Source organism: Diorhabda sublineata, chromosome 5 (genome assembly GCF_026230105.1).
Source record: "Diorhabda sublineata isolate icDioSubl1.1 chromosome 5, icDioSubl1.1, whole genome shotgun sequence".
Classification (NCBI taxonomy): Eukaryota; Metazoa; Arthropoda; class Insecta; order Coleoptera; family Chrysomelidae; genus Diorhabda; species Diorhabda sublineata.
Genome location: NC_079478.1, coordinates 36,489,451 through 36,516,602, shown reverse-complemented (window position 1 = coordinate 36,516,602; position 27,152 = coordinate 36,489,451). Strand labels below are relative to the sequence as shown.

General features: G+C 32.5%; 2 protein-coding genes across 12 annotated transcripts; one reads left to right on the top strand and one right to left on the bottom strand.

The window, feature by feature from the left end:
• Positions 1–900: 900 nt before the first annotated feature.
• Positions 901–27,071, bottom strand: LOC130443755 (regucalcin-like). Of its 10 annotated transcripts, none has more exons than XM_056778546.1 (8): positions 26,720–27,065; positions 16,933–17,018; positions 11,953–12,128; positions 9,254–9,289; positions 4,304–4,519; positions 1,541–1,753; positions 1,308–1,486; positions 901–1,256 (listed from the first exon to the last, which is right to left on the bottom strand). In XM_056778546.1, exons 3-8 carry the CDS (start codon positions 12,113–12,115, stop codon positions 1,092–1,094), a joined length of 972 nt encoding a protein of 323 aa, XP_056634524.1. In that variant the 5' UTR covers positions 12,116–12,128; positions 16,933–17,018; positions 26,720–27,065; the 3' UTR covers positions 901–1,091. The 10 variants fall into 10 exon arrangements, with proteins under 10 accessions (XP_056634524.1, XP_056634526.1, XP_056634523.1 ...); XM_056778548.1 differs by lacking the exon at positions 16,933–17,018 and adding an exon at positions 12,690–12,808; XM_056778545.1 differs by lacking the exon at positions 26,720–27,065 and adding an exon at positions 12,690–12,808 and having other exon boundaries at positions 16,933–17,056.
• On the top strand, positions 14,957–22,515 carry LOC130443757 (regucalcin-like). Of its 2 annotated transcripts, XM_056778552.1 has the most exons (6): positions 16,326–16,434; positions 20,339–20,529; positions 20,975–21,187; positions 21,243–21,452; positions 22,093–22,268; positions 22,331–22,515. In XM_056778552.1, exons 1-6 carry the CDS (start codon positions 16,427–16,429, stop codon positions 22,493–22,495), a joined length of 963 nt encoding a protein of 320 aa, XP_056634530.1. In that variant the 5' UTR covers positions 16,326–16,426; the 3' UTR covers positions 22,496–22,515. The 2 variants fall into 2 exon arrangements, with proteins under 2 accessions (XP_056634531.1, XP_056634530.1); XM_056778553.1 differs by lacking the exons at positions 20,339–20,529; positions 20,975–21,187; positions 21,243–21,452; positions 22,093–22,268; positions 22,331–22,515 and adding exons at positions 14,957–15,265; positions 16,484–16,869; positions 16,928–17,334 and having other exon boundaries at positions 16,228–16,434.
• Positions 27,072–27,152: the final 81 nt, after the last annotated feature.

Sequence of the window (27,152 nt, the reverse complement as noted above, 5' to 3'; positions counted from 1 at the left end):
TTTACAAAACGAGTTCGTTTTTATGAAAAAAATTAATATTTAGTGGAATGAAAACTTTGCGATCACGAATTTTTAGAGAGAAAAAACATTCCACCAAAACAAACAATTTTCAATAGCAAGTTGTTTATTTGATGAATTTTTTTGTTAAAATTTAATATTTGGTGGAATTGGTTACGAAATTTTTCAAATATTTTGGATTTTCCCCAAATATTCCACCAAAATAAAAGTTTTACGTTAATGACATCGTTTATATGATAAAATTTGATATTTGGTGGAAATGAAGATTTAGAGATCAGGAATTTGAATGAAAAAAAATTTTTCTTGTTTTCAAAATATTCTTAAATCCAAATTTGAAAATGAATAGTAATGAATTGAAATTATTTTCGCAATAATTTTACAAAAAAAAATTGTTTTTCGCCATATTTTTAATTAAAACATTTCGGAGATTCCCTAAATATTCCACCAACGTTTTCGTTTATGTGAAAAAATTTAATATCCCGTGGAATTATTTGTTAGGAAAAAAAAAATGATTTCGTTTTCCCAAAATCTTCATTTTCACATTAAAATATTTTGGGGATTTTCCCTAAATATTCCACCAAAATAAAAGATCCACTTTAATAAACTCGTTTATATGATAAAATTTAATATTTGGTGGAATTGAAGACTTCAAACATTTTAGAGTGTTCCTAAATATTCCACCAAAACAAACAATTTTAAATAAAAAGTTTATTTGATGAATTTTTTTGTTAAAATTTAATATTTGGTGGAATTGAAGACTTCTAACATTTCAGAGTGTTCCTAAATATTCCACCAAAACAAACATTTAACATTAACAGTGGAATTAAAGATTTATTATCCCAAATATCACATTAAATACCTGAACAAAAATAAAAAAAAAACTTCCAATTTGCATGAATTTATTTTCCAATCAACCCGCCACTATTTCCATTGCTCTTTTTTTAATTATTTCCAAAGAGACGGTATATGTGTGATTTTTTTTATAGTTAATAACATTTATATAAATATCATTTTATTAATATTATTATTCGAAATATTAAAAGTTATATTATGAATTTACTCCGATTTTCATTTCACAAAACCGCCGCATCTCCCGGATACCCCTTAACCCCCAGTCCCGTAACCCTGTAAACACCCCCGTGTTGCGGCGGCGGAAGCACCACTCCATCGATCGCGAATCGGGCGCTCGTCACGTACAACTCGTCCAAATTCGCCCCTCCAAAAGCCACCGACGTAACCTAAAAAACAAAATTACAAAAATCCGTTTCATTCCACCAAAAATCACTCACTTGTTTAGCCGGTATCGGGATCGACGTTAAAAGCGTTTCGGGTTTCCTGGGATCGATTTTAATGACTTTGTACCCGTTGAATACCGCCACCCATAAATTTCCATCGGTATCGATCGCCATTCCATCGGGAAATCCTCCTATTTTGTTTTTATCCAGGTCGAAAATCGGTTTACCGTTAGCTGAAATTGACGTTTCGGTGGAACGAATTCCATTTGTTTTTCTGAATTACTTACACATGTTGCCGGTTCTAATGTCGAAATCGTACTCCTCGACGCAATCTTTGAACGTATCGATGTAGTACATTTTTTTAAGTTCCTCGTTCCAGGCTAGTCCGTTCGAAATGCCTATTTGACCGAGGCGTTTCGTTACAGTTTTATTTTCGAACGAATAAAGAGATCCTCTTCCTCGTACCGGTTGACCGTTCACTCGTTCTTCACCCATCGTACCTTGCAAAAATATTTTTTTTACATCATACTGAAATCCGGAAACCGTTTTCGATCAAATTCGACTACTGACCCTTAACTCATGGATTTGACTCCAAGAAAAAGAAAATTGGCTGCTGATGAGCAAAAACTTTCATATCACCATCAGATAAAAGAAGAAACTACTGTACATATTATCTGCAATTGTCAAAGTCTGTTAAAAACTAAAAGGATTTAACCTAGTGGAAGATTCTTGTATTAAAACAAGCATTCCGAGAAGATTTTCCTATTCTGTGTCACCAGGATCCCCTATCCTTTAAAATCGCTGTTATAGATCCTTTTACCAAAGCTAGTAGCTCTTAAAAGGATCTTCTAATTCTGGAGAGCCTCTTTCAGTGACCAAAAGGACTTACAATGTGTCTACAGTCATAGTACGGAACTTTAAACGAAAACCAATACCTCTAAGAACATATTCCGAAAACCCCTAAGGAGCTTTAAGGATTAAAACAACTAAAAGGGTTAACCAAGTGATTACCAAATCAATTAGGACTTACAAAACTTTCCCAATTACAGTTTTGGTATTAATAGGTACTGGTACCAATATCAGCAACGCCTTATAAGGATTTTTCGATTCTGGAGAGCTCCTTTGAGATACCGAAAGGTGTTACCAAAGCTAGTAGCTCTTAAAAGGATCTTCTAATTCTGGAGAGCCTCTTTCAGTGACCAAAAGGACTTACAATGTGTCTACAGTCATAGTACGGAACTTTAAACGAAAACCAATACCTCTAAGAACATATTCCGTAAACCCCTAAGGAGCTTTAAGGATTAAAACAACTAAAAGGGTTAACCAAGTGATTACTAAATCAATTAGGACTTACAAAACTTTCCCAATTACAGTTTTGGTATTAATAGGTACTGGTACCAATATCAGCAACGCCTTATAAGGATTTTTCGATTCTGGAGAGCTCCTTTGAGATACCGAAAGGTGTTACCAAAGCTAGTAGCTCTTAAAAGGATCTTCTAATTCTGGAGAGCCTCTTTCAGTGACCAAAAGGACTTACAATGTGTCTACAGTCATAGTACGGAACTTTAAACGAAAACCAATACCTCTAAGAACATATTCCGTAAACCCCTAAGGAGCTTTAAGGATTAAAACAACTAAAAGGGTTAACCAAGTGATTACTAAATCAATTAGGACTTACAAAACTTTCCCAATTACAGTTTTGGTATTAATAGGTACTGGTACCAATATCAGCAACGCCTTATAAGGATTTTTGGATTCTGGAGAGCTCCTTTGAGACACCGAAAGGTGTTACCAAAGCTAGTAGCTCTTAAAAGGATCTTCTAATTCTGGAGAGCCTCTTTCAGTGGCCAAAAGGACTTACAATGTGTCTACAGTCATAGTACGGAACTTTAAACGAAAACCAATACCTCTAAGAACATATTCCGAAAACCTCTAAGGAGCTTTAAGGATTAAAACAACTAAAATAGTTAACCAAGTGATTACCAAATCAATTAGGACTTACAAAACATTCCCAATTACAGTTTTGGTATTAATAGGTACTAGTACCAATATCAGCAACGCCTTTTTTCGTTTTCGATTCTGGAGAGCTCCTTTGAGACACCGAAAGGTGTTACCAAGATAATTATGGTCGACAAGTCTTCTCCTATTATAATAATTGTATTGATAGACCCTTTTACCAAGACCAAAGGGACTACAAGACCTCTACCATCACTGTATTGGTAGTAATAGATACTTGCAACAATGCCAGCTAAACCTTAGGAGGATTTTTCAATTCTAGACGGCCCCCATGAGACACCAAGCGGACTGGAAAAACAATTAGGGTCGACAAGGTCTCTCAATTAATAGTAATGGCTATGATAGACCTTGATATATGACTCAGTGACCTTATAAGAACTTTAGAGGTGATTCTGAAGAACCTTTATGAACCAAAGGGACCTCAAATTGATTACCGAGGCAACTAGGACCAAATATGCCTCTCCATTCATAGTAATGCTAGTCATAGATCTTCGTATTGAAGCCAGTGACTCTAGAAGGAGTTTTCAATTCCGTAGAGCCTTTGGTAGAGGCTGGACAAACTCCAAAACTATTACTAAGATGGCTCTAGGAGAACTTGGAAGAGCCTTAATGAACTAGAGCTATTAAAGGAGTTAACTAAGTGATTACCTAGGCAATTATGAATTACAAGGCTTCAAATAATGGTAGCAACGGATCCTCATTAGGACTTACAAGGTCTCCATTCACAGTAAGATCCTTCTGCGAAAGCCGGTGACTTTAGGAAGGATTTTCCAATCCTGGTGAGGTTCCAATAGAGACCAAGCGGACTGCAAAGGGATTACCAAGACAATTAGGATCGACAAGACTTCTCCATTTTCTGGAGGATTTTGAAGAACCTCCAGGAGCGAACTAGAGCGACCAAAGGGGTTTACCAACGTAATTAAGCTGAAATAGTCGATATAATCAGTTTTAAATGCAATAGGAATTTCAAAGCGTCGTTTCGACGAGAGGATCGTTCATTTGGGTGATATAGTCGACACAGGTGAATCACTTACCGGCCCAAATTCTTCCAGAAGGATCGCATTTTCCGTCGTTGAACCTATTCGTGAGAAGTTCTGTTCTCTCGTTATCTACTTCGTATAATTTTTGGTAATTCGACGGTTTTTCGGCGATGCCATCCCAAGTGACGATCAACAATTCTCTGTCGACGCTAACGATGAATTTGTCTTTTTCTCCTTTGATCGGAATGATCAAACTCACCATATTTATTTCTGAAATGGATAGTTGGAAACGTCACAATGTTGTTGTCCGCTAGGTAAGTTATACTACGAGGGGTATTCAAAAAAAAGCAGTCGGTTGATGTCGTTCGAAAGGAGAGAAGTACGAAGCATTCTAGAAAGCCTCAATGAGTGGCCAAAGAGACTACCAAGTGACTAGGTAGACATTTAAGATCAAGAAAGTCTCTCCAATGATAATAATGGAAGTAATACATCCTTCTATCAAAACCAGAGGTACTTTCAAACCTTGGAAAGCCTCAATTAACGACCAAAAGGTCCACAAAGTGATTACCAAGACAATTAGAACCAACAAGGTCTCTCCTAACACAGTAATGGCACCAATAGATCCTTTTACCAAAGCTAGGGATGCTCAAAAGGATTTTCAGCTGTTCAAGAGCCTCAATTAACGACCAAAAGGTCTACAAAGTGATTACCAAGACAGTTAGAACCAACAAGGTCTCTCCTTACACAGTAATGGCACCAATAGATCCTTTTACCAAAGCTAGTGATGGCCAAAAGGATTTTCAGCAATTTAAGAGCCTCAATTAGCGACCAAAGGGTTTACAAAGTGATTACCAAGACAGTTAGAACCAACAAGGTCTTTCCTAACACAGTAATGGCACCAATAGATCCTTTTACCAAAGCTAGTGATGGTCAAAAGGATTTTCAGCTATTTAAGAGCCTCAATTAGCGACCAAAAGGTCTACAAAGTGATTACCAAGGCAGCTAGAACCAACAAGGTCTCTCCTAACACAGTAATGGCACCAATAGATCCTTTTACCAAAGCTAGTGATGGTCAAAAGGATTTTCAGCTATTTAAGAGCCTCAATTAGCGACCAAAAGGTCTACAAAGTGATTACCAAGGCAGCTAGAACCAACAAGGTCTCTCCTAACACAGTAATGGCACCAATAGATCCTTTTACCAAAGCTAGTGATGGTCAAAAGGATTTTCAGCAATTTAAGAGCCTCAATTAGCGACCAAAAGGTTTACAAAGTGATTACCAAGACAGTTAGAACCAACAAGGTCTTTCCTAACACAGTAATGGCACCAATAGATCCTTTTACCAAAGCTAGTGATGGTCAAAAGGATTTTCAGCTATTTAAGAGCCTCAATTAGCGACCAAAAGGTCTACAAAGTGATTACCAAGGCAGCTAGAACCAACAAGGTCTCTCCTAACACAGTAATGGCACCAATAGATCCTTTTACCAAAGCTAGTGATGGTCAAAAGGATTTTCAGCTATTTAAGAGCCTCAATTAGCGACCAAAAGGTCTACAAAGTGATTACCAAGGCAGCTAGAACCAACAAGGTCTCTCCTAACACAGTAATGGCACCAATAGATCCTTTTACCAAAGCTAGTGATGGTCAAAAGGATTTTCAGCTATTTAAGAGCCTCAATTAGCGACCAAAAGGTTTACAAAGTGATTACCAAGACAGTTAGAACCAACAAGGTCTTTCCTAACACAGTAATGGCACCAATAGATCCTTTTACCAAAGCTAGTGATGGTCAAAAGGATTTTCAGCAATTTAAGAGCCTCAATTAGCGACCAAAAGGTTTACAAAGTGATTACCAAGACAGTTAGAACCAACAAGGTCTTTCCTAACACAGTAATGGCACCAATAGATCCTTTTACCAAAGCTAGTGATGGTCAAAAGGATTTTCAGCTATTTAAGAGCCTCAATTAGCGACCAAAAGGTTTACAAAGTGATTACCAAGACAGTTAGAACCAACAAGGTCTTTCCTAACACAGTAATGGCACCAATAGATCCTTTTACCAAAGCTAGTGATGGTCAAAAGGATTTTCAGCTATTTAAGAGCCTCAATTAGCGACCAAAAGGTTTACAAAGTGATTACCAAGACAGTTAGAACCAACAAGGTCTTTCCTAACACAGTAATGGCACCAATAGATCCTTTTACCAAAGCTAGTGATGGTCAAAAGGATTTTCAGCAATTTAAGAGCCTCAATTAGCGACCAAAAGGTCTACAAAGTGATTACCAAGACAGTTAGAACCAACAAGGTCTTTCCTAACACAGTAATGGCACCAATAGATCCTTTTACCAAAGCTAGTGATGGCCAAAAGGATTTTCAGCTATTTAAGAGCCTCAATTAGCGACCAAAAGGTCTACAAAGTGATTACCAAGACAGTTAGAACCAACAAGGTCTCTCCTAACACAGTAATGGCACCAATAGATCCTTTTACCAAAGCTAGTGATGGTCAAAAGGATTTTCAGCTATTTAAGAGCCTCAATTAGCGACCAAAAGGTTTACAAAGTGATTACCAAGACAGTTAGAACCAACAAGGTCTTTCCTAACACAGTAATGGCACCAATAGATCCTTTTACCAAAGCTAGTGATGGTCAAAAGGATTTTCAGCTATTTAAGAGCCTCAATTAGCGACCAAAAGGTTTACAAAGTGATTACCAAGACAGTTAGAACCAACAAGGTCTTTCCTAACACAGTAATGGCACCAATAGATCCTTTTACCAAAGCTAGTGATGGCCAAAAGGATTTTCAGCAATTTAAGAGCCTCAATTAGCGACCAAAGGGTTTACAAAGTGATTACCAAGACAGTTAGAACCAACAAGGTCTCTCCTAACACAGTAATGGCACCAATAGATCCTTTTACCAAAGCTAGTGATGGCCAAAAGGATTTTCAGCAATTTAAGAGCCTCAATTAGCGACCAAAGGGTTTACAAAGTGATTACCAAGACAGTTAGAACCAACAAGGTCTTTCCTAACACAGTAATGGCACCAATAGATCCTTTTACCAAAGCTAGTGATGGTCAAAAGGATTTTCAGCTATTTAAGAGCCTCAATTAGCGACCAAAAGGTCTACAAAGTGATTACCAAGACAGTTAGAACCAACAAGGTCTTTCCTAACACAGTAATGGCACCAATAGATCCTTTTACCAAAGCTAGTGATGGTCAAAAGGATTTTCAGCTATTTAAGAGCCTCAATTAGCGACCAAAAGGTTTACAAAGTGATTACCAAGACAGTTAGAACCAACAAGGTCTTTCCTAACACAGTAATGGCACCAATAGATCCTTTTACCAAAGCTAGTGATGGCCAAAAGGATTTTCAGCAATTTAAGAGCCTCAATTAGCGACCAAAGGGTTTACAAAGTGATTACCAAGACAGTTAGAACCAACAAGGTCTCTCCTAACACAGTAATGGCACCAATAGATCCTTTTACCAAAGCTAGTGATGGCCAAAAGGATTTTCAGCAATTTAAGAGCCTCAATTAGCGACCAAAGGGTTTACAAAGTGATTACCAAGACAGTTAGAACCAACAAGGTCTTTCCTAACACAGTAATGGCACCAATAGATCCTTTTACCAAAGCTAGTGATGGTCAAAAGGATTTTCAGCTATTTAAGAGCCTCAATTAGCGACCAAAAGGTCTACAAAGTGATTACCAAGACAGTTAGAACCAACAAGGTCTTTCCTAACACAGTAATGGCACCAATAGATCCTTTTACCAAAGCTAGTGATGGTCAAAAGGATTTTCAGCTATTTAAGAGCCTCAATTAGCGACCAAAAGGTTTACAAAGTGATTACCAAGACAGTTAGAACCAACAAGGTCTTTCCTAACACAGTAATGGCACCAATAGATCCTTTTACCAAAGCTAGTGATGGCCAAAAGGATTTTCAGCAATTTAAGAGCCTCAATTAGCGACCAAAGGGTTTACAAAGTGATTACCAAGACAGTTAGAACCAACAAGGTCTCTCCTAACACAGTAATGGCACCAATAGATCCTTTTACCAAAGCTAGTGATGGCCAAAAGGATTTTCAGCAATTTAAGAGCCTCAATTAGCGACCAAAGGGTTTACAAAGTGATTACCAAGACAGTTAGAACCAACAAGGTCTTTCCTAACACAGTAATGGCACCAATAGATCCTTTTACCAAAGCTAGTGATGGTCAAAAGGATTTTCAGCTATTTAAGAGCCTCAATTAGCGACCAAAAGGTCTACAAAGTGATTACCAAGACAGTTAGAACCAACAAGGTCTTTCCAGTCATAGCAATTGCAGTTATACACCGTTTAATCGAAGACAGCGATCCTTAGAAGCAATTTAAAATCTTTGATAGCCTCAATGAATGACCAAAGGGATTACAAAGGCAAAAGGAAGCGACTCTAGAAGCATTTTCTTCAAAGTAACAACCACCACGACGTTATGTCTCCAAACAAACGTCCGGCCTTGAACTTTCAGATCGTTTTATGTGAAAAATTCGCCATAAGGGCCTCAATTTTCATTCATACGTTATGCGTGATCGAGCGGGAACTGTTGGAACGCGCTACTGGTTTGAAACCTAACCTCAATTAATCTTGAAACGAATTTGGATCAACTCAAGGTCTCAATGTATTTCCTGAGTTGAAATTATTGGTTCGTGGTAAACGTGTTGAAAGGATTTTGTCCCGTTGAACCATTTCGTTCTCCCGATTTGATCCTTGGCGATTTTTTCTATGTGGTTTGTGTGCGTACAAAGGGAATTTCAGAAATATATCGAAAATAGTGGACGTCATCTATAAGGAAGTTACGCTGCATCACCCTGTATATATTTAGAGATACCACGGAACGATCTTAATAGAAATAAATTCATAAATAAACTAGATTTCAAAGGATGTAACTTAAACTCAATTAAACTGTCGTTTTTTTTTTCGAACACACCTCGTATATACATAGGAATGATGAAATATCGAAAAAATTTTTATATAAACGTACTTACTATCATATTTATCGTCAGGAGAAGTTTTATGTAAATCTGTAACACAAAACGAACGAAAAAAAATATTTAAATAAAAATTTTGTAAAAATAACGATTAGAAATCAAAATTTTTTCATACGGGAAATAAATTTGCATTAAATTTTACTTTCTAGAGCGTTTAAAATTCGTCCGTATCAACATATGGAAAATTTTGCGTAAATAATTTTGAGGTTATGTCTCGAAACAACCCCCACGTGTATATTGTAATAAGTAGTGCATCTACCCCCGGACAAAATCCATGGAATGGATATTAAACAGGACATTCAACCACCTCCTGTCATTCCGACAGGTCCTTATCGTCGCTTTTTTTCGAAATTTTCACACACACAATTACCGCAGATATATTTCGATGCGTTAAACCGCGTCTACACGATACGGTAAATTCTAATCGAGTTTCACGCGTGGTGTGTATTTTCATCCCTAATTCTAACGGAAATTCAGGGAGATTTGCTTTATAAGGGTGGATATACACCCTTATCGACGTTTTTTTTCGAAATTTTCGCACGCACAATTACCGCAGATATATTTCGTCGCGTTAAACCACGTCTACACGATACGGCAAAATCCTAATCGAGTTTCACGCGTGGTGTGTATTTTCATCCCTAATTCTAACGGAAATTCAGGGAGATTTGCTTTATAAGGGTGGATATACACCCTTATCGACGTTTTTTTTCGAAATTTTCGCACGCACAATTACCGCAGATATATTTCGTCGCGTTAAACCACGTCTACACGATACGGCAAAATCCTAATCGAGTTTCACGCGTGGTGTGTATTTTCACCCCTAATTCTAACGGAAATTCAGGGAGATTTGCTTTATAAGGGTGGATATACACCCTTATCGACGTTTTTTTTCGAAATTTTCACACGCACAATTACCGCAGATATATTTCGTCGCGTTAAACCACGTCTACACGATACGGCAAAATCCTAATCGAGTTTCACGCGTGGTGTGTATTTTCACCCCTAATTCTAACGGAAATTCAGGGAGATTTGCTTTATAAGGGTGGATATACACCCTTATCGACGTTTTTTTTCGAAATTTTCGCACGCACAATTACCGCAGATATATTTCGTCGCGTTAAACCGCGTCTACACGATACGGTTAATCCTAATCGAGTTTAACGCGTGGTGTGTATTTTCACCCCTAATTCTAACGGAAATTCCGGGAGATTTGCTTTTTAAGGGTGAATATACACCCTTATCGACGCTTTTTTTCGAAATTTTCACACGCACAATTACCGCAGATATATTTCGTCGCGTTAAACCGCGTCTACACGATACGGTTAATCCTAATCGAGTTTAACGCGTGGTGTGTATTTTCATCCCTAATTCTAACGGAAATTCCGGGAGATTTGCTTTATAAGGGTGGATATACACCCTTATCGACGCTTTTTTTCCAAATTTTCACACGCACAATTACCGCAGATATATTTCGTCGCGTTAAACCGCGTCTACACGATACGGTTAATCCTAATCGAGTTTAACGCGTGGTGTGTATTTTCATCCCTAATTCTAACGGAAATTCCGGGAGATTTGCTTTTTAAGGGTGAATATACACCCTTATCGACGCTTTTTTTCGAAATTTTCACACGCACAATTACCGCAGATATATTTCGTCGCGTTAAACCGCGTCTACACGATACGGTTAATCCTAATCGAGTTTCACGCGTGGTGTGTATTTTCACCCCTAATTCTAACGGAAATTCCGGGAGATTTGCTTTTTAAGGGTGAATATACACCCTTATCGACGCTTTTTTTCGAAATTTTCACACGCACAATTACCGCAGATATATTTCGTCGCGTTAAACCGCGTCTACACGATACGGTTAATCCTAATCGAGTTTCACGCGTGGTGTGTATTTTCACCCCTAATTCTAACGGAAATTCCGGGAGATTTGCTTTTTAAGGGTGAATATACACCCTTATCGACGCTTTTTTTCGAAATTTTCACACGCACAATTACCGCAGATATATTTCGTCGCGTTAAACCGCGTCTACACGATACGATTAATCCTAATCGAGTTTAACGCGTGGTGTGTATTTTCATCCCTAATTCTAACGGAAATTCCGGGAGATTTGCTTTATAAGGGTGGATATACACCCTTATCGACGCTTTTTTTCCAAATTTTCACACGCACAATTACCGCAGATATATTTCGTCGCGTTAAACCGCGTCTACACGATACGGTTAATCCTAATCGAGTTTAACGCGTGGTGTGTATTTTCATCCCTAATTCTAACGGAAATTCCGGGAGATTTGCTTTTTAAGGGTGAATATACACCCTTATCGACGCTTTTTTTCGAAATTTTCACACGCACAATTACCGCAGATATATTTCGTCGCGTTAAACCGCGTCTACACGATACGGTTAATCCTAATCGAGTTTAACGCGTGGTGTGTATTTTCAACCCTAATTCTAACGGAAATTCCGGGAGATTTGCTTTTTAAGGGTGAATATACACCCTTATCGACGCTTTTTTTCGAAATTTTCACACGCACAATTACCGCAGATATATTTCGTCGCGTTAAACCGCGTCTACACGATACGGTTAATTTTAATCGAGTTTCACGCGTGGTATCTTTTTATACCGCACGTCGTGTGAAACCGGCTTAAGATTATATCGAAATTATAAGCAAAAATCGATTTTTTTCTTACCTATTACAGCTTTGGAGTGTTTTTTAGTGGTCGGTGTATATTTATGTATAGAGTGACCGAATATATCCACGAAAAATAAAGATTGAGTATCGACGTCCCAGTGCGGTCCTTCCCCCAATTCGACGGAAGGAATATCCTCCAATAATTCCACTTTGGGATTCATTTTTTCAACGACGCTAAAATTATACGTTCGGCAATTATACAAGGCGATTAATAAAATAGCGACGGTGCGTTTGCTTTGCATTTTTCCGTTTCTAAAATATTCATTTTTATTAGTACAACGTTCGACAGGAAGTAATTAACAAACAGCAAGAGAGAAAGAGATAGAAGATTAGTGATGGCAGTCGAATCGATCCGATCGTCGATAGAGGAATGGAATTGATATTTGGTGGAATGTTTCGTCCATTTCCACAGTCCAATACGGTTTCAAATTGTTTGGAGAGTCGTTTGCTGAGTAAACACTTTTTAGGTAAAACCAACAAACCTACATATTCGCCGAAACAGCAGCCCGACGATAACCGACGGACCGGCTCAACCAGTTCGCGTCGTACAACGTTTTCGTGAACCCACACGTGTACAAATTCGTGACTTTATCAATAAAACGATAATACGTCCACATCTGACCGATATATGAACCAGGATATTTCAAATTGAACTTATATCTTAAAAGCATACTAGTAAATTAATCCTAGCCCATATATCTGATACCCTTTTTAGGAAAAACCAATATACCTTACCTTCTCTCTCGTATAGACTCGAACGCCGAGATCTCAGCGAAGCTACGCCGTTTCCAGAGATTCAGTTCGCGCAAAGTAGTTTAATCTTGCAAGGAACTCACATTTTGGTATTGAGGTACCTCATTTTGAACAACATATACCTCATTTGGAGGTTATAGAGAAGAATAGTTTGCCGGGCGTCAAATATCTCATAGCCCTCGTAAATACAGTTTACGTAAACACTTTTTGATTACACCTCGTATTTTCGTAATAAAAAATAATTGGGGTTTTTTTAGAAACGAGGTCATTGTTAGGATGAGTGAATTATTGTGAAAATATTTTAGAAACTCTGATGTTAAATATCATGCGTGTTAAAATGTCAAAGCAAAAATTTTGTTTTTATTTTATTTGTAAGCGACAGATACCTACTTTTAAATTTATATTAAAGATACACACAGTTTAGAATTCTCTAGAAATAATCAGAACTAACCTTGAGCGGGTCACACTAGGCAATAAAAACTGAGGTTGTGTTGACTGAATGTTTCTTTTTATCTTAATACGTAGATATTAATATTAGTCCAGGAAAATGAGAGTGAAATTTCCTGTATATTTCCGCGTAATATCAAGTCAATTTTCAAATAAAGAAGATTCCGGTTGTAGTATTGATATTATTACACAAAAACCATCGATCTATATCAATTTTTTTTTAAAAAACGTAATTTCAATACCAAAAACTTTTTTTTTCATTGAAAAATATATTATGATATGATTAAACAACATTTATAGCAAATTTTATGTAATAAAATAAATTATTACTGTTAAAGTATAACAAACAAAAACTGAAATTAGTCAGTTTTATTATCGATACTAAAAATCGTAATTTTGAAACTATTTTTGCGTTTCCAACTACTTGACTTGATTTATTAGTATCATATACGAGGGTTGTATAAAAAATTTCCGTTTTAATATTTTTTTGAAATGACATTTTCTGTCATCTGTCATTCGTCTACGTCATTGTGTCATACACAGAAAATTCGACTGAGTTTTGAAATGGCATTTTCTGTCATCTGTCATTCGTCTGCGTCATTCTGTCATACACAGAAAATTCGACTGAGTTTTGAAATGACATTTTCTGTCATCTGTCATTCGTCTGCGTCATTGTGTCATACACTGAAAATTCGACTGAGTTTTGAGATGACATTTTCTGTCATCTGTCATTCGTCTGCGTCATTGTGTGTCATACACAGAAAATTCGACTGAGTTTTGAAATGACATTTTCTGTCATCTGTCATTCGTCTGCGTCATTCTGTCATACACAGAAAATTCGATTAAGTTTTAAAATGACATTTTCTGTCATCTGTCATTCGTCTGCGTCATTGTGTCATACACAGAAAATTCGACTGAGTTTTGAAATGACATTTTCTGTCATCTTTCATTCGTCAGCGTCATTGTATCAACTACAGAAAATTCGACTGAGTTTTGAAATGACATTTTCTGTCATCTGTCATTTTCACGTCATTGTATCAACTACAGAAAATTCGACTGAGTTTTGAAATGGCATTTTCTGTCATCTGTCATTCGTCTGCGTCATTCTGTCATACACAGAAAATTCGATTAAGTTTTAAAATGACATTTTCTGTCATCTGTCATTCGTCTGCGTCATTGTGTCATACACAGAAAATTCGACTGAGTTTTGAAATGACATTTTCTGTCATCTGACATTCGTCTGCGTCATTGTGTCATACACAGAAAATTCGACTTAGTTTTGAAATGACATTTTCTGTCATCTGTCATTCGTCTGCGTCATTATGTCGTACACAGAAAATTCGATTAAGTTTTAAAATGACATTTTGTCATCTGTCATTTGTCAATGTCTTACTTTCACGTCATTGTATCAACTACAGAAAATTCGATTAAGTATTGAAATGACATTATCTGTCATCTGTCATTCGTCAACGTCTTACTTTACACGTCATTGTATGAATTAAACAGTTAATTCAGAAAGGTTTGCATTTCCAAAATTTATAAAATATATAATATTTTCCACGTATACTAATATTAAAAATTATAACAAAAATGCCATTATTACTTAATATTAAACTATTTATAAAATAAGTAACGATCATTTCAATGTTTCAAAAACCCTTGTATATTTTGTGTTTCAATTCAAACAATCGATAAATATTTCAAAATGTATTTTTTCGATTAGAATTATTATCAAAATTAAGGAAATAATTTATAGAAATTAATAAATATAATATAAACACGTAAGGACTTTTCGTTAAATCCGGTATATAAATGTAGATATATCTAACATGTAGTTTAACCTTGAATTTGATATCATCGTTACATAATTCTACACATTCTACACATAAATCATATTTAGTGTTAGGTAGGTGATTATAAAAAAAAAATCTAATTCGATTTTTAGTTCAAAATGTCTAAATATGAATTTGTGTCTATAAGTGAACCACTCGATGTTGGTACCAGAATCCATTTTGATGACTGTACAAATAACGCGTATTTCGTCGATTTACCCAATTCTGTTGTATACAGGTACGATTTGAAAAATAAAATTACCACGAAAGCGAAAGTAGGTAAGTTGTATAATTTTTTTCTATATTTTCTTTCGTTTCATGTAAACACATCATAAAAAATCGTCCAAATAAGTTATATATTAATATTATTAAACTCCCAGACCAAATTTCTACGGGTCATTACCCCCTATAAACACTCTGGTTTAGTTGAGGTTATTGCGTGTTTGCCGGTTTTATCCATTTGTAGTAATTATTAGGAAATATGTTTTCAATCGAAATGTTACTTGTTTTAGATATTATTGAGATATGGGGAGGGTCACTAGGAGTTCAACTCCAAGTTTATACGGTTGTAATAATTGTCCCGCGGTCGCCATCTTGGAAAAACGGCATTTTTGTTATATCTCTGTAACTACAGATCTGACAAAAAAATAGTAAAGACATAATTTGTAGCAAATTGCGTTGTCTATAATTTTGTTCATATAACTTTTTTTCATAAAATTTAAAATAAAGAAGTTATTAAGAAAAATGAAAGAAAATTTTACAAAAACCTAAATTTTTGATCGACCTGATTTTTTTTTGAAATCATTTTCATCTAATATTTGACTACAAAATTATTCGAAGATCATTTTATTGTTAAAATGGAAAAATAAAAAGTTATATAACAAAAAAGAAAATTTTCTCTTATTTTCATCAATAACTTCTTTATTTTTAATTTTATGAAAAAAAGTTATATGAACAAAATTTTAGACAACGCAATTTGCTACAAATTATGTCTGTACAATTTTTTTCTGAGATCGATATTTACGGAGATATATACAAAAAAAGGGGTTTGTATAAATTTATCCAAGATGGCTACCACGGGTCAAGAGTTGCCAACTTACAAACTTGAAATTCCTACTGACAGACATCCCAATAATAAAATTGCATCCTCTGTGAATGTAAGTTACAACGTTGCCATAGTGTTTCATTTTAAATACTAAAAACGTAATTTATTTTTTTTTTATATTCGATTGTATTTATAGGTAATGAACCTTTGGGGTTCATGTTTCCTGTAGCAGGATCAAATAATAAATTCATAGCTAGTTTAACAAGAAAATTAGTATTCGTTGAATGGGATGGCGTAAGTCCCGAGGTATCTAAAATCGAACCGATTACAGAAGTCGAAACGGATATGAAAGATAATCGATTTAACGGTGGAAAAATCGATCCTTGGGGTAGACTATGGGCAGGTAAGTGCATGTTAAAAGGTATTATTTATTATATTAATGGTAAATTTAGGTACAATGGGCCCCGCTGATGATAAAGGTGAAACAATACCAAACAGAGGTGCTTTATACAGTTTGGAAAAAGGAAAATTGAAAAAAAAACTTTCGAATATTGGTATCTCGAATGGTTTAGCTTGGGATACGAAAAATATGAAAATGTATTATGTAGATACGTTACAACCGAAAGTTTTCCAATACGATATTTCAGAAAATGGGGAAATTAGTAACGAAAAAGTGGTTTTTGAATTTAATTCGAACGGTATAGATGGAAAACCGGACGGTTTAACCATTGATAAAGACGGTAATTTATGGGTGACGGCCATATTTGGATCAGTTATTGTTAAATTCAATCCCAATAATGGAAATATGCTAGATAAGATAGTATTCGATACACCACAGGTGAAATACAAAATTTTACTAGTTGGAAAAAAGTGAAAATATATAATTTTTCTTGTAGCCTACCTCGATAGCCTTCGGTGGTAAAAATCTTGACGAAATGTTCGTAACCACTGCGAGAATTCCTGTAGGGAACGTAATTCCACCTAGTCCTGCCGGTACAACTTATATTATAAAAAATACTGGCACCACTGGTTTTAAAGGAGATAGATATAAAGAATAACACTAAACAATTTATAATTCTTCTAATTAGGATGTGAAATAAGAGTGGAATTATGATTTTATCGACAACTACTTATTAAACGAACAACTCACATTAATGGCGTCGAAGCGACTACTGTCTTAGCGCCAAACGTACACAATCTCGGTTCTCGCAGTGTTGCCGTTGTTAAAAAATTTTATCCCAATCATAATTATCCTGAACGATGTTTGTATGTATTACAAATTTTAATAAACACGTAAATAAAATGTTTTTTTTTTATTATACACATGTTATTAGTGCGGGAAAATTAATAAAAACATACTTTTCTTCTTTAAGGATCGAAAAAATATTACAAACTTTAAATTATCTAATTAATCAGTTTAGTATTCTGAAAATTAGAAATTTTTATGGTAATAATTTTTTTTTATTTTTTGTCGCTCAAAAAAATAGATCGAAATTTTAGGAAATCTTGTGCCCTCAAGTAGATTTAAAAAAAAAATTTCAACCCTGAATTTTACGAAAATTGTTAAACATTTTGTATATTTGTTTATCGATTCGGCAAATTTTGGCAAAATGGAATTATTAACATATGGAAATATGGAGAAACTGTTTCTGGAAAAGTTTGTGGTTTCAAATTTCAAAAATTCAAAATGGTGACCGCGTAAACTGACTTTTTACGAATTTTTTTTAAATTGTTGTTTATTTGGTTAATATTAATAATTTTAAAATGGGGTTTACTGCAATAGACACAGAGGATCATAGATAAATCATTTCTGGAAAAGTTTGTGGTTTCAAATTGCAAAAATTCAAAATGACGACCGCGAAAACTGACTTTTTACATATTTTTTTTTTTAAATTGTTGTTTATTTGGTTAATATTAATAATTTTAAAATGGGGTTTACTGTAATCGACACAGAGGATCATAGATAAACTATTTTTGGAAAAGTTAGTGGTTTCAAATTGCAAAAATTCAAAATGGCGACCGCGAAAACTGACTTTTTACATATTTTTTTTTTAAATCGTTGTTTATTTGGTTAATATTAATAATTTTAAAATGGGGTTTACTGTAATCGACACAGAGGATCATAGATAAACTATTTTTGGAAAAGTTAGTGGTTTCAAATTGCAAAAATTCAAAATGGCGACCGCGAAAACTGACTTTTTACATATTTTTTTTTTAAATCGTTGTTTATTTGGTTAATATTAATAATTTTAAAATGGGGTTTACTGTAATCGACACAGAGGATCATAGATAAACTATTTCTGGAAAAGTTTGTGGTTTCAAATTGCAAAAATTCAAAATGGCGACCGCGAAAACTGACTTTTTACATATTTTTTTTTAAATTGTTGTTTATTTGGTTAATATTAATAATTTTAAAATGGGGTTTACTGCAATCGACACAGAGGATCATAGATAAACTATTTCTGGAAAAGTTTGTGGTTTCAAATTGCAAAAATTCAAAATGGCGACCGCGAAAACTGACTTTTTACATATTTTTTTTTTAAATTGTTGTTTATTTGGTTAATATTAATAATTTTAAAATGGGGTTTACTGTAATCGACACAGAGGATCATAGATAAACTATTTTTGGAAAAGTTAGTGGTTTCAAATTGCAAAAATTCAAAATGGCGACCGCGAAAACTGACTTTTTACATATTTTTTTTTTTAAATTGTTGTTTATTTGGTTAATATTAATAATTTTAAAATGGGGTTTACTGTAATCGACACAGAGGATCATAGATAAACTATTTTTGGAAAAGTTAGTGGTTTCAAATTACAAAAATTCAAAATGGCGACCGCGAAAACTGACTTTTTACATATTTTTTTTTTTAAATTGTTGTTTATTTGGTTAATATTAATAATTTTAAAATGGGGTTTACTGCAATCGACACAGAGGATCATAGATAAACTATTTCTGGAAAAGTTTGTGGTTTCAAATTGCAAAAATTCAAAATGGCGACCGCGAAAACTGACTTTTTACATATTTTTTTTTTAAATTGTTGTTTATTTGGTTAATATTAATAATTTTAAAATGGGGTTTACTGTAATCGACACAGAGGATCATAGATAAACTATTTTTGGAAAAGTTAGTGGTTTCAAATTGCAAAAATTCAAAATGGCGACCGCGAAAACTGACTTTTTACATATTTTTTTTTTAATCGTTGTTTATTTGGTTAATATTAATAATTTTAAAATGGGGTTCACTGCAATCGACACAGAGGATCATAGATAAACTATTTCTGGAAAAGTTTGTGGTTTCAAATTGCAAAAATTCAAAATGGCGACCGCGAAAACTGACTTATTACATATTTTTTTTAATTTGTTGTTTATTTGGTTAATATTAAAGATTTTCAGATGGAGTTTCATGCCATCGACAGATCAAAAGTCGTAGTTCCATATACAATATGAACAAAATTTTTAAAATTATATTTACAAATTTTTTACAAGCTTCAAATGAAAAAAAAAAATTCTCCAATTTTTTCAAGATTTTCCTTTGAAAAACTGATATTAGCTTCCGTTATGAACTATGAAAAGTTAGTCGTTTAAAAATTACACGTTTTGAAAAAAAAAATTTTTTTAATACGATCATCAGAAGTCGAGATTTTCAAAGGCCTAACTTTTCACAACTCATACCGGAAACTGACTCAATCCTGGACGGTTTTAATGAACCGGATTTTACAATTTGAGTGAATTTTCATTATTATGATCTAAAAAAAATGAAAACTCTTTGTTTATTTTAAAGTTTGCTAACGTCGTTAACTAATGTTAATAAATTTTCCAAAATCATGTTAGTTCGTTTGAAATGTCATAAAATAATTCCGGTAATCTTGTCATTCGGTTTACTAAATCATTTCTTAGTGTAAAATGGCTTATTTAAAATTATTCCGTTCAGCTAAACCGACAACTAATGTGACAAAATATTTTAACAGGTACCGCATTTTGATATTCATTATATTTCAATCGTCTACGAATTTTACTTGGTTGAATTATTAAAAAAACACAATTTTAACTTTTATTTTCAAAATCACAAAGTTTTTTTAATTAGATTTCCTTTTTTAATCATAAATATAAATTGCAATGTCAACCATATTGGATATAAATCAGACGCAGACGCTACGTTGCCGGATCTAATTCTATCTTATCTAATTATCATTCAAAATATATTGATTATAAAATACTCGGTTTATAACACTTTCTAAAATATATATTTGACATAATTCAAATTAAATGACGTATTCAATAGTATTTTTCACAAAAATCAATTTTAGAAACCTAATAAGAAATTATAGTGAGGGAGGATGCAGTAAAGCTGAATTTGTACCCATCTGTGAACCGCTCGGAATCGGTACCAGAATTTCATGGGATAATCAGACGAAAAAAATATACTGGGTGGACATACCCAACGGAAACGTACATACTTACGATCCTAAATGTGGAAAATGTGTCAAAGCTAAAGTCAGTAAGTAATATTGTGTTAAATTTACGAACGTAGAATATCCATTACAAATATGATAATATGGCAACGCTGGTTAATACCAATAGACGGACGAGTCTATTTTAATTTACGAGGGGTGTTTATTTAAAGTTCTATATTTGGTGAGAATGCGATTTCCGCGATCTGATAATTAATTTAGTTAAAAAGAAGAATAAAATTTTTAGAATATCTGGCTTAAAGAACTCCCGTGAAGATTTTGTTTGGGGCTTATCAAGCTGGATGTTTTAAAAACGAGAAATTTTATTCTTAATATTAGATTTAGAAAATGACGTACACGTGTTCTATATTTCACGTATTTGCCGCTAGATGGACGAGTTTATTAGAATAACGAAATGATATGGGTGTTAAATGATAATAGACCTTATTGATATATTACATAAGTACATTTTTTATGACAAATTTGTTATAGCTAACGAACCGTTGGTGTTTATGTTCCCTATCGAAGGATCTGATACCAGACACATTGCTGGTATTGCAAGAAAATTTTGTTTTGTCGATTGGGATGGAAAATCGGATAAAGTTCAAAAAGTCGAAGTGCTACAAGAAATTGATACAGAACCGGAATTGAAAGATAACGCTCTTAATGGTACCAAAGTTGATCCTTGGGGAAGGTTATGGTCAGGTGAGTGTAATTAATTTTATATCGATTTATCGATACCAATCGGGAAACTTTGAAGGTACTATGGGACCTTTTTATCCGGAAAAAGCGTTTTTCGAGCCGGGGCGAGGGCAATTGTACAGTATAGAAAAAGGTGTGATAAAAAAACATAAAAGCAAAGTGGGAATTTGCAATGGTATGGCGTGGAACACGGAAACAATGAAAATGTATTGGATTGACACGCTAGAACACAAAGTATTCGAATACGATTTCGATGACGGGAAAATGTGTAAGTACGAATAAACTATTACGCCGTTGCCACGTTGTAATTTTTTTCCTATTATTATATTACTTTACATAAAAAGCGAAAATATTAAGGATTGTATATATAAATATATATATATATATATATATATATATATCTAAATAAGTGTCAATTTTTATGTTTTTAACACATTTTCTATTAATATTTTCAAAAAAAAAATCTAATTGCGTTTAACACAATGAATACATAAAAAAAATATTTAAACGTAAATATCAATAATACGTCTGACAACACTGTAGACTGATGTCTCATGGTTACCAACGTTTAGTATGTAATATTCCCTACATGTGCAATGATGTTGTTTACAATTTAGACATTTATATTTAATTCTGTGGTCCTAATTGTCTTTATAATGTCAAAAATGATTCATAAACTTTTGGATTATTAATTAAACTAGTTTAAACTAGATTTTTTAATAATTTTCTTGTTTACTTTATATCGGATATGTTTAATTACTAATACGTAATAAGTTATTGAGTATACGAGGACCATTCGAAAAATATATTGGATAAAAATAATTCGGAGAAACAAATTTCAAATAATTTGAGTGGAAAAATGAAGAAAATTGTCTATTTAATTGACCTTATTAACTTTAATATTTTAGGTAATGAAAGAGTTGCTTTTGATTTTAAAGCTGAATGTTTGGATGGTAAACCTGACGGTTTAGCGATGAACAACAAAGGTGAATTGTGGGTGTGCGCGGTTTTCGCTGGATTTCTCGTAAAATTCCACCCGAAAAATGGAAAAATCATAGAAAAACTCAAAGTCCCATCGCCGCAGGTTCGTTTCGACGAGATTACATTTTGTAACAATTTTATTGATGAAAAAAAAAATGTTTTAAGGTTACTTCGGTGTGTTTTGGAGGGGAGAAGCTCGATTTGATGTTTTGCACTACTGCTAATCTCAACTACGGCGGGAAAAAGCCGCCAGGACCGGCGGGAAGTACATTCATGATTAAAAATACAGGGGAAATTGGTACCATTGATCCTAGATATAAACCTTGTTGAATGTCACTGTGATTTTGGAATTTATTTTTGTGTCGATTGTATTTTGAGGGATTATTAAAGAAAATTATAGTGTAATTGATTTTTATTTAAAAATTCCTACAATTTCATATGTTTCTTATCATTTTTAACACAGTTTGAGATTTTCGTAAAATTGACTGTACTAAATTCGATTTTTAAAATGTTATAACCCCATTTCTACGAGAAAATTATCGTGAAATTGATTTTTAATTAAAAATTCCTACAATTTCATATGTTTCTTATCATTTATAACACAGTTTGAGATTTTCGTAAAATTGACTGTACTAAATTCGATTTTTCCAATGTTATAACCCCATTTCTAAGAGAAAATTATCGTGGAATTGATTTTTAATTAAAAATTCCTACAATTTCATATGTTTCTTATCATTTATAACACAGTTTGAGATTTTCGTAAAATTGACTGTACTAAATTCGATTTTTCCAATGTTATAACCCCATTTCTAAGAGAAAATTATCGTGAAATTGATTTTTAATTAAAAATTCCTACAATTTCATATGTTTCTTATCATTTATAACACAGTTTGAGATTTTCGTAAAATTGACTGTACTAAATTCGATTTTTCCAATGTTATAACCCCATTTCTAAGAGAAAATTATCGTGGAATTGATTTTTAATTAAAAATTCCTACAATTTCATATGTTTCTTATCATTTATAACACAGTTTGAGATTTTCGTAAAATTGACTGTACTAAATTCGATTTTTCCAATGTTCTAACCCCATTTCTACGAGAAAATTATCGTGAAATTGATTTTTAATTAAAAATTCCTACAATTTCATATGTTTCTTATCATTTACAACAAAGTTTGAGATTTTCGTAAAATTGACTGTACTAAATTCGATTTTTAAAATGTTATAACCCCATTTCTAAGAGAAAATTATCGTGGAATTGATTTTTAATTAAAAATTCCTACAATTTCATATGTTTCTTATCATTTATAACACAGTTTGAGATTTTCGTAAAATTGACTGTACTAAATTCGATTTTTCCAATGTTATAACCCCATTTCTAAGAGAAAATTATCGTGGAATTGATTTTTAATTAAAAATTCCTACAATTTCATATGTTTCTTATCATTTATAACACAGTTTGAGATTTTCGTAAAATTGACTGTACTAAATTCGATTTTTCCAATGTTCTAACCCCATTTCTAAGAGAAAATTATCGTGGAATTGATTTTTAATTAAAAATTCCTACAATTTCATATGTTTCTTATCATTTATAACACAGTTTGAGATTTTCGTAAAATTGACTGTACTAAATTCGATTTTTAAAATGTTATAACCCCATTTCTAAGAGAAAATTATCGTGGAATTGATTTTTAATTAAAAATTCCTACAATTTCATATGTTTCTTATCATTTATAACACAGTTTGAGATTTTCGTAAAATTGACTGTACTAAATTCGATTTTTCCAATGTTATAACCCCATTTCTAAGAGAAAATTATCGTGGAATTGATTTTTAATTAAAAATTCCTACAATTTCATATGTTTCTTATCATTTATAACACAGTTTGAGATTTTCGTAAAATTGACTGTACTAAATTCGATTTTTCCAATGTTCTAACCCCATTTCTAAGAGAAAATTATCGTGGAATTGATTTTTAATTAAAAATTCCTACAATTTCATATGTTTCTTATCATTTATAACACAGTTTGAGATTTTCGTAAAATTGACTGTACTAAATTCGATTTTTAAAATGTTATAACCCCATTTCTACGAGAAAATTATCGTGAAATTGATTTTTAATTAAAAATTCCTACAATTTCATATGTTTCTTATCATTTATAACACAGTTTGAGATTTTCGTAAAATTGACTGTACTAAATTCGATTTTTCCAATGTTCTAACCCCATTTCTAAGAGAAAATTATCGTGGAATTGATTTTTAATTAAAAATTCCTACAATTTCATATGTTTCTTATCATTTATAACACAGTTTGAGATTTTCGTAAAATTGACTGTACTAAATTCGATTTTTAAAATGTTATAACCCCATTTCTACGAGAAAATTATCGTGAAATTGATTTTTAATTAAAAATTCCTACAATTTCATATGTTTCTTATCATTTATAACAAAGTTTGAGATTTTCGTAAAATTGACTGTACTAAATTCGATTTTTAAAATGTTATAACCCCATTTCTACGAGAAAATTATCGTGAAATTGATTTTTAATTAAAAATTCCTACAATTTCATATGTTTCTTATCATTTATAACACAGTTTGAGATTTTCGTAAAATTGACTGTACTAAATTCGATTTTTAAAATGTTATAACCCCATTTCTACGAGAAAATTATCGTGAAATTGATTTTTAATTAAAAATTCCTACAATTTCATATGTTTCTTATCATTTATAACACAGTTTGAGATTTTCGTAAAATTGACTGTACTAAATTCGATTTTTCCAATGTTCTAACCCCATTTCTAAGAGAAAATTATCGTGGAATTGATTTTTAATTAAAAATTCCTACAATTTCATATGTTTCTTATCATTTATAACACAGTTTGAGATTTTCGTAAAATTGACTGTACTAAATTCGATTTTTAAAATGTTATAACCCCATTTCTACGAGAAAATTATCGTGAAATTGATTTTTAATTAAAAATTCCTACAATTTCATATGTTTCTTATCATTTACAACAAAGTTTGAGATTTTCGTAAAATTGACTGTACTAAATTCGATTTTTCCAATGTTATAACCCCATTTCTAAGAGAAAATTATCGTGGAATTGATTTTTAATTAAAAATTCCTACAATTTCATATGTTTCTTATCATTTATAACACAGTTTGAGATTTTCGTAAAATTGACTGTACTAAATTCGATTTTTCCAATGTTATAACCCCATTTCTAAGAGAAAATTATCGTGGAATTGATTTTTAATTAAAAATTCCTACAATTTCATATGTTTCTTATCATTTATAACACAGTTTGAGATTTTCGTAAAATTGACTGTACTAAATTCGATTTTTCCAATGTTCTAACCCCATTTCTAAGAGAAAATTATCGTGGAATTGATTTTTAATTAAAAATTCCTACAATTTCATATGTTTCTTATCATTTATAACACAGTTTGAGATTTTCGTAAAATTGACTGTACTAAATTCGATTTTTAAAATGTTATAACCCCATTTCTACGAGAAAATTATCGTGAAATTGATTTTTAATTAAAAATTCCTACAATTTCATATGTTTCTTATCATTTATAACACAGTTTGAGATTTTCGTAAAATTGACTGTACTAAATTCGATTTTTAAAATGTTATAACCCCATTTCTACGAGAAAATTATCGTGAAATTGATTTTTAATTAAAAATTCCTACAATTTCATATGTTTCTTATCATTTACAACAAAGTTTGAGATTTTCGTAAAATTGACTGTACTAAATTCGATTTTTCCAATGTTATAACCCCATTTCTACGAGAAAATTATCGTGAAATTGATTTTTAATTAAAAATTTTGACAATTTCATATGTTTCTTATCATTAATAACACAGTTTGAGATTTTCGTAAAATTGACTGTACTAAATTCGATTTTTCCAATGTTATAACCCCATTTCTACGAGAAAATTATCGTGAAATTGATTTTTAATTGAAAATTCCTACAATTTCATATGTTTCTTATCATTTACAACAAAGTTTGAGATTTTCGTAAAATTGACTGTACTAAATTCGATTTTTCCAATGTTATAACCCCATTTCTACGAGAAAATTATCGTGAAATTGATTTTTAATTGAAAATTCCTACAATTTCATATGTTTCTTATCATTTACAACAAAGTTTGAGATTTTCGTAAAATTGACTGTACTAAATTCGATTTTTCCAATGTTATAACCCCATTTCTACGAGAAAATTATCGTGAAATTGATTTTTAATTAAAAATTTTGACAATTTCATATGTTTCTTATCATTAATAACACAGTTTGAGATTTTCGTAAAATTGACTGTACTAAATTCGATTTTTCCAATGTTATAACCCCATTTCTACGAGAAAATTATCATGGAATTGATTTTTATATCAAAATTCTCACAATTTTATAATTTTTGATCAGTTTTAAGACAAATTGCAATTTTCGTAACATGGATTGTTCTAAGGTTGTAAACTGTTTTTCATGATTTTTATCCTAATAAAGTTCATTGCCCTCAATCGTGATTATTTAATATTTTTCCGTTACTTACCTGTATTAAATGTGAGGATATTTTAACGAAAAATCTTCATGAATAGTTCTTATTTGAAATAACTTTTTTTATAAACACAAACACAAAAAATTTTAACACAAACACGAAGAAAGCGATATAATGAACTGACTGTTGCCTACAATGTTCGCTTGGCTTAGTCATTGAACTGGTTAAAACTAGTTTTTTCATATTTTTTGTGAGGTTGGTTTCTATAATTCGTTTCGTTGTATGTAAACAGATCATTTAAAGTTGTCCAAAAAAGGCACATATTAATATTATTACACATTTTAACTAAAACATTGAATTTCTAATGTCATTTCTCCCAACACTTTAATTTACTCGAGGTTATTGCGTGTTTGCCGGTTGTATCTGTCTGTAATAATTATTACTAAAAAAAGTTAAAAAAGATGACGTTTTTATATAAAATTAATGG

Excerpts from the sequence above, each read along its gene's own strand:
- LOC130443755 (XM_056778543.1), bottom strand. The coding sequence starts at position 12,196 with ATGCAAAGCAAACGCACCGTCGCTATTTTATTAATCGCCTTGTATAAT. Across the intron at positions 1,754-4,303 it reads TTCTGGAAGAATTTGGGCCG|GTACGATGGGTGAAGAACGA; the intron begins GTAAGTGATTCA and ends TATTTTTGCAAG. Across the intron at positions 1,487-1,540 it reads CATTAGAACCGGCAACATGT|CTAACGGTAAACCGATTTTC; the intron begins GTAAGTAATTCA and ends CGTCAATTTCAG.
- LOC130443757 (XM_056778552.1), top strand. Across the intron at positions 20,530-20,974 it reads ATGTGTCAAAGCTAAAGTCA|CTAACGAACCGTTGGTGTTT; the intron begins GTAAGTAATATT and ends AATTTGTTATAG. Across the intron at positions 21,188-21,242 it reads TTGGGGAAGGTTATGGTCAG|GTACTATGGGACCTTTTTAT; the intron begins GTGAGTGTAATT and ends GAAACTTTGAAG.